Source organism: Sphaerodactylus townsendi, linkage group LG07, assembly GCF_021028975.2.
Source record: "Sphaerodactylus townsendi isolate TG3544 linkage group LG07, MPM_Stown_v2.3, whole genome shotgun sequence".
Taxonomy (NCBI): Eukaryota; Metazoa; Chordata; class Lepidosauria; order Squamata; family Sphaerodactylidae; genus Sphaerodactylus; species Sphaerodactylus townsendi.
This window is the reverse complement of record NC_059431.1, coordinates 46,680,584-46,696,817: the sequence shown is the minus strand read 5'-3', so window position 1 is coordinate 46,696,817 and position 16,234 is coordinate 46,680,584. Positions and strand designations below refer to the sequence as shown.

The following is a 16,234-nucleotide window of genomic DNA, read 5'->3' as shown; positions in this document are numbered from 1 at the left end:
TATGAACATTTTCAGATGTTTCTGTTAAATATGCTGTTTTCAGTTCTATCTGACTTATAGCAATATGAAAGATATTATAGGGGCATGAATTTTTCATCACTAATTCATGGACTGTTAATGTGATGCTTGTATCTATAGACTCTGGGGTTTGCATTCTGGAATTGTCAGTATTTTCAAAGCAAAGTCACACCACTTTCATCTTGAACTTCTATAAAATGATGTGTAATGTCAGCTCAAGATTGTAAGTGAGGAAAGGGGAGCAAGAAAATAAAATTTTAAATTAAAACAAGCAATTCTGCAAAACTTTTAGGTCTTGAAATGGCAGACTTCATTGGTGCTGACAAACCTGCCAAATAAATATGTTTCGGGTGGTAGTAATCCTTGCAGCTTTGCATAGGGAAACAAAGTACGTTTATTTCAGGTAATTTCAAAAGACATTTAAGAAGCTGAAGCAAAGTAAATAAGCCTTATCTACACTAGATAGTTGGCATGCACTAAATAAACCTCCTAATTAGCCGAGGTCTTTTTTTCCTTTTAAAGGTGCTGACATTTTAAAAAAAATGCATTTGTTTGTTTATTAGCAAATCTGAGTAACAAGAAGAACTTTTGGGGTACCTTATTCATCTCTTGCAGGTAGTTGTGCTAATGGGGGCTGAGTCCCACCAATGACAGCGGTTGAGTTGAATGCTGCTCAGCACCAAGGGAGCCCATTCTTCATCCCTGTTAGTTGCCCAGCCAATAAGCAGGCTTAGGTGAACTCCCTTCATTAATTAATGCCTTTGAATGCTTACCAAGGTTTCCTGTACCCCCCTCATTAAAAGAACGTTTTAAAATATTTTTTAAAAGTAATCAAAGATGCAAAGTTTTACTTGTTTCTTTTCAAATATACAATCCTAACTGTGGTGCAAGTTTATTTATTTATTTATTGTATTTGTACCCCACCCTATCCCCAAAGGGCTCAGGGTGGCTTACAAACATAACATAAAATACATAAATCAAACATAAAATACATAAAAACCTAAAAATAACAAACAATAAAAACAAATCATGAAGCTATTTTAAACAATCCAGCAAAAAAAACCCAAATGGCGAGGCATATTGTTTCTCCCACAGGAAGCTCAGGGAAGAAATTGTAATCGGGAAACATCCGGCTGGCTTCATGGAAAGGCCTGCTGGAACAGCTCCATTTTACAGGCCCTGCGGAATTGGGTCAGAGTCTTCAGGGCCCTGATGTTACTCTGCAGCATGTCCCATCAGGCCAGGGCCGGGGCCTTTACGACAAAGCCTGGCGGGGGGGGGTGTGAATTCATTGAGAACAACAGTTTTCCCTGTCCTCATCCAGGTCTCCTTGATACATGCCAAGTCCATCTGCTGGTCCGCAAGAAAATCACGGAGAACAGCCTTTCTGTTACTGATGGACCTGGCATTTATCAACTCCAGCAATGGAGCAGGGTTAAGTCCCATCTTGCCACCCATATACTGCAGGATAGGGCGCAATTCAGACAGAGAGCGAGCATTACCATATCTCACTCTCTGCCTATAATATGGTCTGCCCCTATTGCTATATTTACCCTGCCCTATAATCACTGGCCTCCATGTGGGGAACAATACACATAGCTCAAACCAGTATTACACATGTTCCTCTGTGAACACTCTGATGATTTAAAACCTATTGTTTAAAACATATTACTTAAGTCACTGGAGCAGCTCACTCACACATACCCTCAGCCTCCTCCAACTGCAGCACACAGTCTTTACTAGATCCCTCTGCTAACAACAAGAAGAAAGGATACACCTCCCCAAACAGTCCCCAAATGGGCTGCTGCCTTGGGCTGCTGTTGTGGCTGAAGTAGCTGCCAGACCCCACCTCTCACAGGTGTTTCCACTGAAGTGGGAAGGACTGCCACTCCCTCTGGCTGCAGACTAGAAGAAGAAGATTTTGGATTTATATCCCCCCTTTCTCTCCTCACAAAGGGGCTTACAATCTCCTTGCTCTTCCCCCCTCACAACAAACACCCTATGAGTTAGGTGGGGCTGAGAGATCTCCGAAAAGCTGTGACTAGCCCAAGATCACTCAGCTAGCGTGTGTGGCAGTGCACAGGCTAATCTGAATTTGCCAGATAAGCCTCCACAGCTCAGGCAGCAGAGCGGGGAATCAAACTCGGTTCCTCCAGATTAGAATGCATCTGCTCTTAACCACTACGCCACTACTGCTCCTACAGCTCACTAAGTGCTACTCTCAGTTCTCCTGGTGGCACAAGGCAGAGTGGTCTAGCAGGCAGACTGGCTCCACTGCAGACAGATCTGGCAGCTACTTCAGCCACAACAGCAGTAAATACGCTGACAATACTTGAGATGAATCTGCCCTTAATCTACCTTGGCCTTTAGTGACCAGTACAACTGCTGGCTTCATACATGTCCCTCCCATTAAGACCATAGCAATCTATACTATCCAGGTCTATTTAAATACACTTAAACTTCTTGATATGGTATGAAACAGATGAAAAAAGGTGTGTCATGGCCGGAGACGGTCCCCCCAAAATTCCTGCTTAGCCATGAAGTGATCATACTGTATGCGACCCAATCCACATACACGCTAATATTTTTTTAAATCCACAATTTCAGACTTAATGCCATAATATTTCACATTTTAAATATTTATTTGGTTGCAAGGTCTAACATTGCTGTCCATATTTCAGTTTGTGGTATAGCTTTTGCTTTCTAGTTTTGAAGAATTATTCATTTAGCTATTATCAAGGCTTGTAAAATCCAGAGTTTTTGTCCTTTTAAGCGGGTCTAAGAATGTACTCCAATACTGTTTTGTGGGTTAAGCTCTGGTGAACGTTCTAGTGTAAAATTCATTTATTAATCCTAACCTATTATTTTCTAAGTGGTGGTGAGTCCTGCTCACTCACTGATGGGCAACATTCCATCCACTCCCCTGAATGCCTTCCCCTGACCTGGGCTCCCAACACTTTCCTGGTTCCTCCCCCACTCTCCCATAGCCCACAAAATCCCAGTCCATCAGGTAGGACAGTGGCACCTTGGCACATGTTGCTCTGCCAGCCCTGCCAACACCCTCCCAGTTTCTCCCCACCCCCAACAGCCAGCCCGCCAACACCCTCCTGGTTCCTCTCCCAAGCCTCCCCATTACACCCTCTCCCCACTCCAAGCCACAGACTGAGGGCCAGGTAGGTGGGAAGCATTGTGCCAAGTAGAGGAGGGTAACTTCAACTCAGTAAGGTCCATTGCAGGGAAAATGCTTGCCCCCCTTTGCTAGGGCCCGTTGCATCTCCCTCCACAATGGGCTTTGCTGCTAATTTCTAGATAATCGGTCATACCCGTGACATATGTGGCAAATTTGCTCTTGGCTACTTACATCTCTAGCACATACCTGACTCTGATAACTCCTAATTTAAGGAATCTGCTGGGTGTCCAATAATTGCAAACAAAAATCTTATGTTGTATTAATTATAATCTAAAGTTTAAAGAAGTTTAACATTATATAGCATTGCGTGCCATATTGATATGTCAAGGAGGTTTGATGCTGTGCCTGCATCTTGACCAAATTTGACATGAAAGATAATTACAGATACTACCAATGACTGGGGGGGGGGGGGGTTGAGCAAGCTCATATTACAATTGAAGCTCTCTAAAAGTTTGTTTGACAGTTGTTTAACATCTGTGTTAATGAAATGATAGCAGTTTCAGCCCATGTCCACCATATGAAAGATTTGTCTGTAGTTTTAATATTAGAGTTGCCCTGTAAAATTGTTAAAATCTGTCAGATTTCCAGACTAACCCATTTTTTCCAGATACTACTGGTTGCCTGGAGTGAGGGGGAATATGCATTTGCATTATGTAGATGGTGTGATCCCAGTGACTCCCAAAGAGAAATTAACGCTTTTTTTCTGGTTTTGCCCATATAGGATAAACAGAGTCTGCAGGGACTCAATATCAAATATTATTTTAAAAATTGTATATAGTGTAACTGTGACCTGTTAACCATGACCTCTTAGTACAAGATTTCAGTACTTATATAAATACAGCAACAAATCATTGTCTGTTAAAAAATAAGATTCTTCCTTTTTTTTCCTCTTTATATTATGTCAGCATCTTAATTGGAATTGCAATAAATATTTTGCTTTTAAGTTCACATTAAGCTTCCTTAATTACCAGCATTTATTATGATAAAGCATGATAAATGATCGTGTAATATAACTCTTCAGACATGCATTGTATCAAGATGATCTTATGTCAAAGTTTACTGAAAGAACTGAGGTAAGAAATGTCAGATTGGTAAAGAGGATTATCAAAAAGGTAACTTGTATAATACTGATACAAAACTAGTGTACTTCCACAAAGGTTAAATCAATGAGGGCGAAGGTGAATGAGGTGAGCCACAGTACGTAGAAAGTGACTGAGTCGTAGTTCCTAATATTTGTTTTGTATAACAGGTTCATACGCTAAATTGTTTGTACAGTTCTATTAGTGTGGAACAAGATGTCTTATTGTTTTGGTTATGTTGGAGGGTTGTTGTTCTTAATGAAACAATATACAATACATAATTAAGGTTTTGGAATAACTGTTCTATTTGGGGGTATGGATTTGGATTATTTCAAATTATGTATTAGAATTGCAATAAATATTTTAATGTTTTACTTCTAAATTTTAAGCAAACTATGGCATTGTCTAAGAAGTAAAAATGTGAGCCAGACTTGATCTTCAGATTTATAGTATGTCAGAGAAGAGGCATGCGTATGTCTAGACTACATGCTGAAGTTTAGGTAGCAAGTAAAGCAATATAGAAGGGGGATGTCAGGATATTGAAAATTGCAAGGTGGTCATATGCTGGTCTAGAATGACTGGAATGTAACAGTCAGCAGAATTGTAAAGGTCGGAGCCTCTCTGTCTGGGTCTGCAGTGATTGGCATGTAACAGTCAGCAGAATTGTAAAGGTCGGAGCCTCTCTGTCTGGGTCTGCAGTGATTGGCATGTAACAGTCAGCAGAAGTGAAAAGGTCATTGTGATGATTAGGATCATCTAGCTAATGATTTGCTGGACAAACTATATAAGAAGATCACACTCAATTCAGTACTCTCCTTCACCTTCTTCAGATTCGGCTCAGGATTGTTGTCAGAGAGAGAGTGGATAGTTATTGTTATTTTTGTTCCTTTGAGAAACAAGAGATAAAGTATTCCTGTTGGAACTAAATCTACTGTCTGAGTGTTTCTTTTTCTTATACTGCAAGCAGTTACCTCCTGTTCTAGCAAGGGTGAGTTGGCACCTAGTCCTTCCGCTGTGCACTAGGCCAACAGGGGACTGGTGAAATTAAATAATGACTAGAACGTGGAAATGATGGTTGTTTTTTCTGAATTTGATTGATTGCTGAATTTGGAGATTTTTTGCCCAAATGTTCTTTTAACAAACCTTGTAATAGAAGCGTCACCTAAGCCATGATCTTCCTTAAAAATTGCCTATTACCTTTGTGCAAGGTATTGAAGTATCTCATTAAAGTGTTCAGAGACGTCTAATGGATTGCTATTACCAAAACAACTATATTTGTATCAAATGGATTGAATTGCCAGAATTTTATCTAGGTTACACTGGCTAAAGACTGCTGAAATTAGCACATTTTAACAATGTTTGATCAAACATTTTTCTCTGTGTGAGACATAGATAATTCTGTATTTAAATTGTGGTGCTCTGTATTTTGCATGCAGTAGTTTATTCAGTGGAGTGTTGATATTAATGACAATTCTCTCTTTCTCCTTGGTTTTAGCTGTTTCTCTTTGTGACTTGGAATTTTGAGCTCTACATGATTCCACTGAGCTTGCTGTTGCTGTTGGTGTGGAATTACTTTTTGATCATATCAGGGAAAGATAACAGACAACATGATACAGTAAGTCTCTTTAAGGTATTTTCTCAGCACAAATGTTTTCATTGAGACAGAACTTTGAGACAAGAAGTTAGGAAGGGACTTGTATAAATGTTGTTGCTGTGGTTAATTAAATGGAGACTCTGCTGTGAACCTATAAAATGTCATTTCTCTTGAAAATCCCAAGGGGACTGCGAAAAAGCGTGTTTGCACTTGATATGCAGGCAACAAGTTGGTGATAAGATTGAATGCATGTGTAAAGTGATGAGGATGGGACCAAACACTCCAAACTTCATGTGTACATACTTACACTGTTTCACAGAAAAAAATAAGCATGTCCAGGAATGATGGCAGAAATGCCAAATAGCCTGAAAGGTAATTGTACCATAAACACAAAGGTGAAACCCAAGAGTGCCACAAACACAAAGGTGAAACTAAAAATGCATGTAAGGGGTGCATCCTGATGATGAAAGCAATGATGAATAACATGTCAAATATAAGCACTATCTGCTTAGGTACTGTGTGATACCTAGATTCAAAGAGCTGCTGTATTGATCTTCAGTAGAATAGTTAGATTCCAGTCCATAGCACCTTGGAGACCAACAAGATTTTTGGGATACAAGCTTTTGAGAGTCAGAGCTTCCATTGCTGCTCCCTTTACTCAAATCTAGCTCTGAGATACCCAGATACAGAAGATTCCTTGTGGTTGCCTTCAGAGCTGTCCTTGGTATTGCTTTCTGTTATCTCACCATTCTTCAAAGTTAAAGGATGGGTCAAGACACTTAACTATCAAAAATATAGAGATTTCTGTCAGGAATGCAGCACTTCAGGCCTGTCTGTAGATTTGTCCTATCTGAAGATTTATTTGTTTGTTTGTTTGTTTATTAGATTTGTAGACCGCCCCATCCCCAAGGGGCTCTGCATTAGTTGCTACATATGATAATAGTTATGAATATGTGAAGGCATCCAATCACATAAACCCTTTATCATAACTCAGAATGAGAATGATGTGATTGCCCAAGGAAATTAAGTCTTTGCTGGGGAAAAAACAACTATCACCCCAATCAGGGGTGAAGGCAAATCTACCTACGGAGATGGTGTGGGCTGCACTGGTGGATTTGGCCAACATTGGTCAGCTTCCATCCAGCTTTTGCCTTCCAAAATGCCAGAGCTGGGGGCTTGGGCTTATGCCACTCTTTTGGGTGGTGTGGGCCAAAGAGCCCAATTGAGGGCTTTTTGGCAGTGGGAGTCTTTTTTTTGTTTTTTGTCCCCCCATACCACCTAGAAGCCCTCTTGAAGGCTATGGGACGGCACTGAAACGGTGCTGTGTCCTGTAGCTGGAGGCTCTGGATAGGGCCGTATGTCTTGTTAAACAATTAGTTTTTAACAAGAATAATTTAGTGGACATATGTTGGCAGAAAAGACATATAGTTCCCATGAGCCAGGGTGAAATGCACATGTGCAGATTGATTCTTGTACAGAAAAGCCTCTATTTTCTAATCAGTTGTTGCTGAGGTGACTGAACTGAGTTTCATAGAAATTGGCTCCCAGTTGAGTTCCGGATCGTCTTCAAGGTATTGGTTTTAACCTTTAAGGCCTTGCGCGGCTTGGGACCCTCGTACCTACGAGACCATCTGGCCCCATATGTCCCACGCCGGTCTCTGCGTTCTGCGGAGGCCAATCTGCTGGTGATCCCCACCCCCTCTATGATGCGGCTGGCCTCCACCAGGGCCAGGGCTTTCACGGCCCTGGCCCCTGCCTGGTGGAATGCTCTCCCTCCAACTGTCCGGGCCCTGCGGGACCTCAATGAGTTCTGCAGGGCCTGTAAGACTGAGCTTTTCCACTGGGCCTTTGGGGAGACCAGCCGCTGATGTGGGTGACCAAAACAAACAAACATGCTGAGAAACATTCTAGACCCACTGTCCCTCTCTTAAGAGGAGGTTTTAATAGTCGGATGCCATCTATTTTAAACTTAAATAGGGTTTGATATTTGAATGCTGCATTTTAAGTCTTAATTTATTTTTATCTTTTTGTTGTCTGTTGTTAATGTTGTACACCGCCCTGAGGCCTCCGGGGGAGGGCGGTATAAAAATGCAATAATTAATTAATTAATTGATTGATTGATTGATTGATTGATTAATTAATAAAATTACAGTATCTGCAGATTAATGTTTGATTAGGACAGATGAGCAAATCTTCATGCAGTATTTTCAACTGGCAGGAAGACACTGATACTTCTTTATACTCATACTGAAGCATCTTTTAACTGACTTTCTAATAGCTTGTTTTTTCCCTCTAAAGTCTCATGCCAGCCTAACTCAGACTAACCAAATTATCCTGTGGCAGTTATGATTAATCTTTTTCCCCTTTTTGTTTGGATGTCAAGATCCTTCTTTACCTTTGGTCATATTTATAGGGAAAATAAACAAGGCCTGCTGTTTAGAATTCTCTTTTCAGATCAGCATGCCAAACCACTTGTATGTTTGCAGAATTAAGTAAGCACTTTATTCTAGCCGACATTCTCATAATACACAAATTCTTTATAGTTGGGGTACTTACTGTTTTAGACTAACTGTGTGGGGGTTTTTTCAAATAGCTTAGAATTTAACTTTGCAAAGTATTTTTCTGATTCAAGTTTTTTGGTCCCGTGGCTTAGATCTATTGTTGTAAGCCTCCTTGAAGGCTCACTGGACCATGATGGCAGATTAAAATCCAATAAATAAAATTATAAGTTCTTTGCTGGTACAAATGTTGCTGTACTATGTTAAGATAAGAATATGATGTTCCTGTTCAAGACAGCAATTTTATGAAGTAGGAAGGATTCTAAGGCTTACTTGACTATAGAAATGGGAAGGCAAAGAAATCCTGGGAGAGGGAGGTAGTATAGCCAGAATGCAACAGGATTAAAGAGGTTTCTGGTGTTTATAAACCTAGCAGCCCATACTTGATGCTACTTCCAGTGGACCAACATACCCTCGTGATATTCTTAACCACACTGTTGTACTCATACATAGAAGAGATAATATGCTGGGCTTTTGTTCTCTGTGTTAAATTCTTAGGTACGGGTACAACAAGGAGCTGATATTTTATCAATTATGTATACAGGACAAATGATTTATATTCATTCTGTATTGGCATTGACAGAAATCTCAACCAGAAAAACTTCACAGAATCGTCAGTAAAAACATCCATCAATAACAATTGGCCTCCCGGTATAGACTGTTGTCATCGGTTTCTCACTCCTGCATAGTTCAGCCAATAATCTAAACCCTACCAGATGTTGATTTATCCTTTAAAATCATCCAATTCCCATATCCACAGGACATTACGTTGTACATTCTATGGGAGTCATACCAACCTAAGTAACCCTGTTTGTTGGCTTATTTATTGGGTTTATAATCTACCCTTTCCCGTTGAGATGGACTCAAGGCGGATCACAACAATCAAATGCTTACAAAAATAAAAACAAATTTATACAATTCCCCCTGCTCTGTGGTTGTTTTGGAGGTTGTGTATTCCTGTGGCACAACAGATTAAAATGAGCTTTGCATGGGTGTAGAAGTTTCCCATAACGTAAAGCACTGTGGTCTCCAACACCACAGCGAAGCCACTTCTACTGTCTCAGGAAGAATGTGGAAACGGTGGTGTGGGATTAACCCCAAGAGAATACTAATCATGTTTTCAGATCCTGTCATCAGAAGCAGACATTCAAATCTGGAGCACTGCTGGATAGTGCTTGGAAAGGGAAAGGGCATCATCATTGACCATATTTCCCCACTCATCATGTTAAAGCCTGGATTACAAACGTTTTCCCGTTAACTGATCTGGCATTCAACAGCAGCACTTTAGTATCCAGTTGCTTACTGATGACAGCCAAAATTTCCCTGGTTGTGAAAAGGGCCAGAAAGGATGATGGTTCAAAGATGTATATCAGCCTTACTCTTATTTGGTGCATCTACCACCCACCCTCATACTTACTTATACACAAAGACACAACATCCCACAAAAGCAAATAACAGAGACAAAGTACTCAGCTCTCTAATGGCAGGAATGACTATACCAAATTGAGAGCATACTTGCTTGCTGCCAAATTCACCGAGAGATCATAGCCCAGTTTCCATCAGATTCAAACACTATCCAGCTTCCCACAATGTGCAGAATCAACACTTTATTTGAAACGTAATCAGTCTTAGCACAGGGGGAAAGAAAAGGCAGAAAAACCAACATAATGAAATATATTTGTGACTCCTCTGACGGGGAAGCAACCTACTGCTGGTCTTAAACATTTACCTTGTTCCTTGAAATAAGCTGCATGGATTGAGCAGTCACTGAGAGGAGGAGAAGAATGTAGGTTTTTCCAGTTAAACTTGGCAAATGCCACAGTTTGCTCCTCTTCTGACAGTAAGAAGGTGGCAAAAATTAGTTAGTCTGTTCTGTAGCCTGTATTACACCTACACTGCTGAAACAATTTAACTTCTAATGTCTTAAGTTCTTATCTAAGATTTCAAATGTCATTCTTGCAAAAATTCTTCCAGAAGGCCGTGATTCCAGACATGCCTTTCTGGGAGTAAGCCCACAGTACACAGTGGAGATTTATTTCTGAGTAAACATGTGTGGGTTGTAAATCTGTGAGTCTCTGTGTAAATTTACTTTACAAATAATTACAAGCATCGATGATTCTTAAAATGAGACATATTTAATAGGTTCAGTGATATTTCTAAAAGACAAAGTCATTGGACTTGTAATACCTTTAGATGGAGAAATAATTCAAATATAAAACAAAATAGACAAAAATCTAGAGTTATTTGTGTAAATGTGAGGATAGGCAGCTGAACTCATTTAAAATACATATATAGAGATACATAAGTATAATTATACTCTGTATTAACAGTCTTAACTGTATTAGTGTAATGTACACATTAAGCTGATCATGCAAGGTATATAATTGCAATACATGTTGGAATATGCATGTGTTTACTGAAGCGCCTTTTATATTATCGAGAGTTCAGTGCAGATACATAATGAGTGAAATGCATCAAAAAGCAAGTGAAGTCTGCATTTCTTGTTCAGCATCCACCTAAAATTTTGAATATTTCCCAGAAGAAATGGCATCTTTTTTTTTAAGATCTTGTGTGTATTTCAGCAATGGAAGCACCAATAATTCTCTGCCTTTTACCTTGTGCACTCTGATATATTCAGCCTCACTGGCAAGCAAGCTCATCATATTAATTACGGTATCTAATGGTTCAGTTAACTTGATGACTTATTGTAGATGAAATAGTCCAAGGTCAGGTGTTTTAATAGCTCCTTGGACTGATTCACACTGCAATAGATTTTCCAAACAGTACTGCTAATATTCTGTATTATTGATGTCATTTTTTAAAAAATATAAACAGGAGTGAATGTAGAAACAGGTTTTCCATGCTGGTTTGTGCAAAGCTCTATGTGCAAGAAAGCAAATAATAAATAGACTTTGAGCCAGGCAACCAAAATGTTCTGTTTGATCAGTCTGGGGCCTGCATGCATTCTGTGTACAGCAAACTTGATACTGGTTATACAGAATGCTGAATTGCTGCCATCATGTTAGAGACGTATATTTTGTTTCAATTACACCATTTTAAAGGTTCTTCCTCCACAGTTCTGTGTAAGGGATGCAGATGCCCTGTTGTGAAAATGACCACATAGACATGGATATTAGGCTTATTGACTGTGGGGAATCTTCAGCTTGACCTAACGTACTTTCGAGTGACCTAAAATAGTCTAAGTGGTTTTTATACATCCTCTTCAATCCATGCACATTCAATAATTTTATATTATAATTACACACAAGCATTGTAAATCAGCTGACACGCAAGCACATATTGTGGCTAGATTGCACAGAGATAAAAGGGAAGAAACTTAAATCAACTCCAGATTCTAGACACATTTGTCTGTATCCCTAGAGCTGCAACATTGACTTTGGAACCCTATTATTTGAGAAAGGATGATGTCAGGCCGCCACCTCATATTGTCTTGGATCAAAATAGAAATATGTGCAAGTACTTTCACTTTGATGGAACACTTGAGTATTTGAAACCTATTTTAAGACATGCTTCTTTAAAATACTATTAAATTGTATGTACTTCCTTAAAAAAGGTATATTTGGAATGGCTTCATGATACGCCAGAAGTTTACTGCATGCATTCTATTATGATTTCTAAGTTCTATTATGCATTCTAAGTTCTATTACGATTTTTAGTATTAAGACTATCAGTAGAATTGTGACTATGTTACTTTTATTCTTTACATACCATGTTCAAATTGCTTGGCATTTAAAAATGTCTTGCAGCAGCTTTTTAACTCAGTGATTTTTTATTATTCTTAAAGCCATCATAAAAGCAAACACTGCTTTTACTAATTAGCTGAACTGCAGTGATAATATCAAGCAACACAAACCACATTTTGTAAGCTGTGGATAGATTTAAACTCTGGTTCAATGTACTATCTGTATGCAGGCTAGGAGTTGCTGGTAGGTGCCAAACAAGAATTCTAATCATGGCTTGTACCTGGCTTGTTAACTGTGGTTTATGCTGACAACACTTTTATTTATAGTAAGTCTTTCCCACTCGGGCTCAAAGAGCATCACAATTATGATAAAAACATCTCAATCAGTAAGTAGATCACAAAATATGATATTCTCAGGCAATTTGAAAGTGGATTACAAAGTGTAACCCTTGAATGTAAAAACAGAGGTTCCTAATAAGACAAAATGAGGCATTTGGCGCGCTCGCACATGTGTGCTGTACCAGAGCTATACATGCTGTCCCTGGCCTTGGAGAGCTGCTTTTATAAGCACTGAGGCGGGGGGCGTGGCTTGGGGAGGTGTGGCTACGCCCCCAGGGGCAGGTGCGGTGGGGCCACGCACCCCTGAGCCCCCGCAATAAAAAATCTATACGTACTTCACTGCTGAGCAGTCATCTTCAGAAGCCTTGATTTAAGTGCCTCTGCACATCTGAGTTTAGGTAGGTGGCAGCTCAATAAAGGACCTTCTCAGTTACGACACCAAAATTTGGAACTCTCTCCTCAGGAAGATTTGTTTGTCTTCTATCATTTTCTTCCACAGCAGGAAGTTTTTAGTTTTGTCTGACATCCTCAGTACCTTATAAACCTTTCTCTTGTTCTGTTGTTTGTTTTGTGTGTTTATGTGCTTTTATTGAATTGTTTAAATATTTTATGTACTCTTAAATGTTTTAATATTTTGATGTCTATGGCTTTGGGCACCCTATTTGGATAAAAGGCGGCATTGAAATATTTTAAATAAATAAATTATGGTTCCTTAAGTGTATCAATTTTATAGATTAATTTGTTGCATGTACATTTTATGCATTTAGGTATACAAATGAATGTTCAAGTAACTCATACAAATCCTTCTTGGATCACATGTTGCAAACTATTGGGTACTAACAAAACATGGAGGAAGGGAACAGTGTGAGAGCATTGTTGGTCAAGACTGGAAAGATCATTTGATTGCAATACCCAGAATAAGGGAGAAACAGAGTTAAATTTCATTTAGAGCCAAGGTTGGAATCTACACAGGGTAGTAGGGACTGTGGAGCAGAGAGGTTGCCTGTAGGGAAAGCATTAAGTGGGGTTTGTGGATGCATTGGTACATAAACTTTAAGCAATGGAAGTACCTGAGCATTTCCTGGAAATGTTGATCTCCTTGAGAGTGTCCAGAAGACTTGCAGCTGGTGGTGGTTGACTCAAATAAACAGTTTCTGGAGTCAATTATGCTTATTCAAGACCCCAAAAATCTGGCATTCTTATCTACTTATATAATTATAAAATAATCATAATAAAATATTAGTAATGTACACATTTAACCAATTTGAATGTGGCCAATATTGATGCACCTGTACAACTTAGTAGCTTGTTTCATAATCTGCCTGGTTCAATTGTTATATGTTTTTATGACGCTGATGTACTGGCAACAGTGAAAGTTGTACAGAGTGAATGTTGTACAAATAATTACTTTCTTATTTGTCTGTAAAAACTTTGCAAAATAGAAATGGGAAAGATTCTGCATTGTGCAGTTGTGTGCTTACTGTTTATTCCTAAAGCAACTTGTGTAAAATATGTGAGCCAATCTTATATGAGCTCTTAAGCATTGTCTGCAAGAATATAATAATGTAGGCGTATAATAATCATTCATCAGCACCAGGAATCAACTTCTTTCGAGACTTCCACTAGTGTGTGGCATATACATCTGTGACAAGTGACATTACAGAAGGTCATGCCACTTAACTGCTTGCATTAGAGCTTTATGATTTCCCCAGTGTCTTTCCTTTGTTTGATTAATACTGTTTGATTTCAAGTAAGGTTGCAGACAGCAAAATTTAAAGGGAGTATGCTAATGCAAACTTACGCATGTCATTCCTTAAATCTTTAGTAAAAGATCTTTCCTTGGGTTTACAGTTTTGTTATATTTTAAATATATGCTGTCTTGTATTTAAGGCTAAAAGCAGGTAACTGTGTTCATCAAACAAAAACCATCAAAACAAAATATACATTTTAAATTAAAATACTTGTGGCTGACAGGTCTCCTCATCTTCCCTTTAAAGGGCATTATATTTACCCAGTATACCAAATTATTTGAACAAAAAGCTATAGATCCAGAAAAAAATGGAGTCTTATTTTTCCCACATCTGTGGGTTATAGTTTCCAGCCACCTGTTTGGCCAGCAGCTCTCCAGCAATTATAGTTGATCTCCAGACTGCAGAGACCAGTTCCATTAGTGTAGTGGTTTCCAACCTTTTTTCACTCGCATATCCCTTGGCATCTCACCGCTAAAATTGTACTGCCACATCAGCAAAACCATTATGTATTTTTTTTCATGTTCTTCCAAATGCTCTGGTACGTACCCCAGATTGGGAACCACTGCTCTAGAGGAAATAGCACAATATCCCTGTTGAGTTCCCTACCTCCCCCAAACTCTGCCCTTCCTCTGCACCACCCCAAAATTGCCAGATTTTGTGCTTTGCTGTTAGTACAGTTTTTTGTTTAACTGTGTCATAAAATAAGCTTTTTAAAACTAAAATCTGTAGTTCTTGAGGAATATTTTTGAGCCCAGAATAAAGGAGAGTGCTCATGGCCTGTTCCAGAGCAGACTTTAGGACCAGTTCTTTCTGCAGTCTTATATGTAATCTTATATGGCTCTCTTGAATATATAAGCATTGCTGTTTAGTGTGAAGACATTACTAAGATGGACAAAATTGCTTTATTAATAGTCTACTGCATAAGAAAAGTTAGCCCAATTTTACAGGATGCCAAAAAATATAACCTTTTTTTAAAGGAAGGCTGTTACAAGTATTGCAGTTTTATTTTAAAATGTTGTTTTTGTTAAGCTTTAATTGTTAAGCTTTAATATGATGCATTTCAGGTCCAAAATGAGATTGTTACAGATTAACACTTTTCTGCTTAAAAAGCATGTTGAAACATTGCTGTTGGTCTTATCTACAAATGCTTTTAGAAATTCTAGTCTGATAGTACAACACATGCTCAGTGGGAACCAGATCAGAAGTTAAGATTATTACAATGATTTCTGTGAAAATTCTCCTTCACCAGGCACCCACTTTTCTATCCACACCCTATAGCCTCAGCAGTCAGACTCACTGCTTGCACGGCTGACAGTTTTCTAGAAAGAACAGATACGTTGAATAACTGAACAACTTGTTCGTGATTACAGATTGACTCACCTTGTTAGAAGCCTTGAATGAGAGGGTCAAACATGACATGGTGGGGGAAGTCTTAAGTGATTTTCACATGTCTGCCCAGTCACATTCAAGGTTCTATTTTTTACACAATGCCGAGTGTGCTGTTGAAGAGGGAAGAACTCTCATTTCTTTACTATTCTGATTTACTTGCAGTCTGGCTTACTACCAGAAGTGGGATCCAGCAGGTTCTCACAGGTTCCCGAGAGTAGGTTACTAATTATTTGTGTGTGCCGAGAGGGGGTTACTAATTGGTGATTTTGCCATGTCATTTTTGCCTTAGTTACGCCCCTCATCTCCGCAGTAGCATGCAGAACTTGAAGCAGTCTAGCAGGAGGTGCACAGGCGTGAGTGGCAGCCTGCGCCTGCATGCATTCGTTTCTTGCCCAAGGACCGGCGCAGCAGCTGCATCCTTGCCACAGCCCCGCCCAGGAATGTCCCACCCCAGAATGCATGGCCACGCCCCCATCGTGCCCCACCCAGCCCCATTGGCACTACGCCACAGTTTGAATCCCACCACCATGGGAACCTGTTGCTAAAATTTTTGGATCCCACCACTGCTTACTACTGGTATCACAATAGGGCAGGGAAAGAACTAACCAAAAGC

General features: G+C 39.4%; 1 protein-coding gene across 7 annotated transcripts in view; it reads left to right on the top strand.

Moving 5' to 3' along the window:
- The window catches only part of MCTP1 (multiple C2 and transmembrane domain containing 1), a 261,364-nt gene that overhangs the window by 206,923 nt on the left and 38,207 nt on the right, over window positions 1–16,234 (top strand). For all 7 annotated transcript variants that reach the window (XR_007245065.1, XM_048503523.1, XM_048503522.1 and 4 more), the window contains one exon: window positions 5,783–5,902. Coding sequence is in view for 6 of the 7 variants with exons in the window: in XM_048503523.1 (XP_048359480.1) it covers window positions 5,783–5,902 (120 nt within the window). In the remaining variant the exon portion in view is untranslated. The remainder of the gene's footprint in view (window positions 1–5,782; window positions 5,903–16,234) is intronic.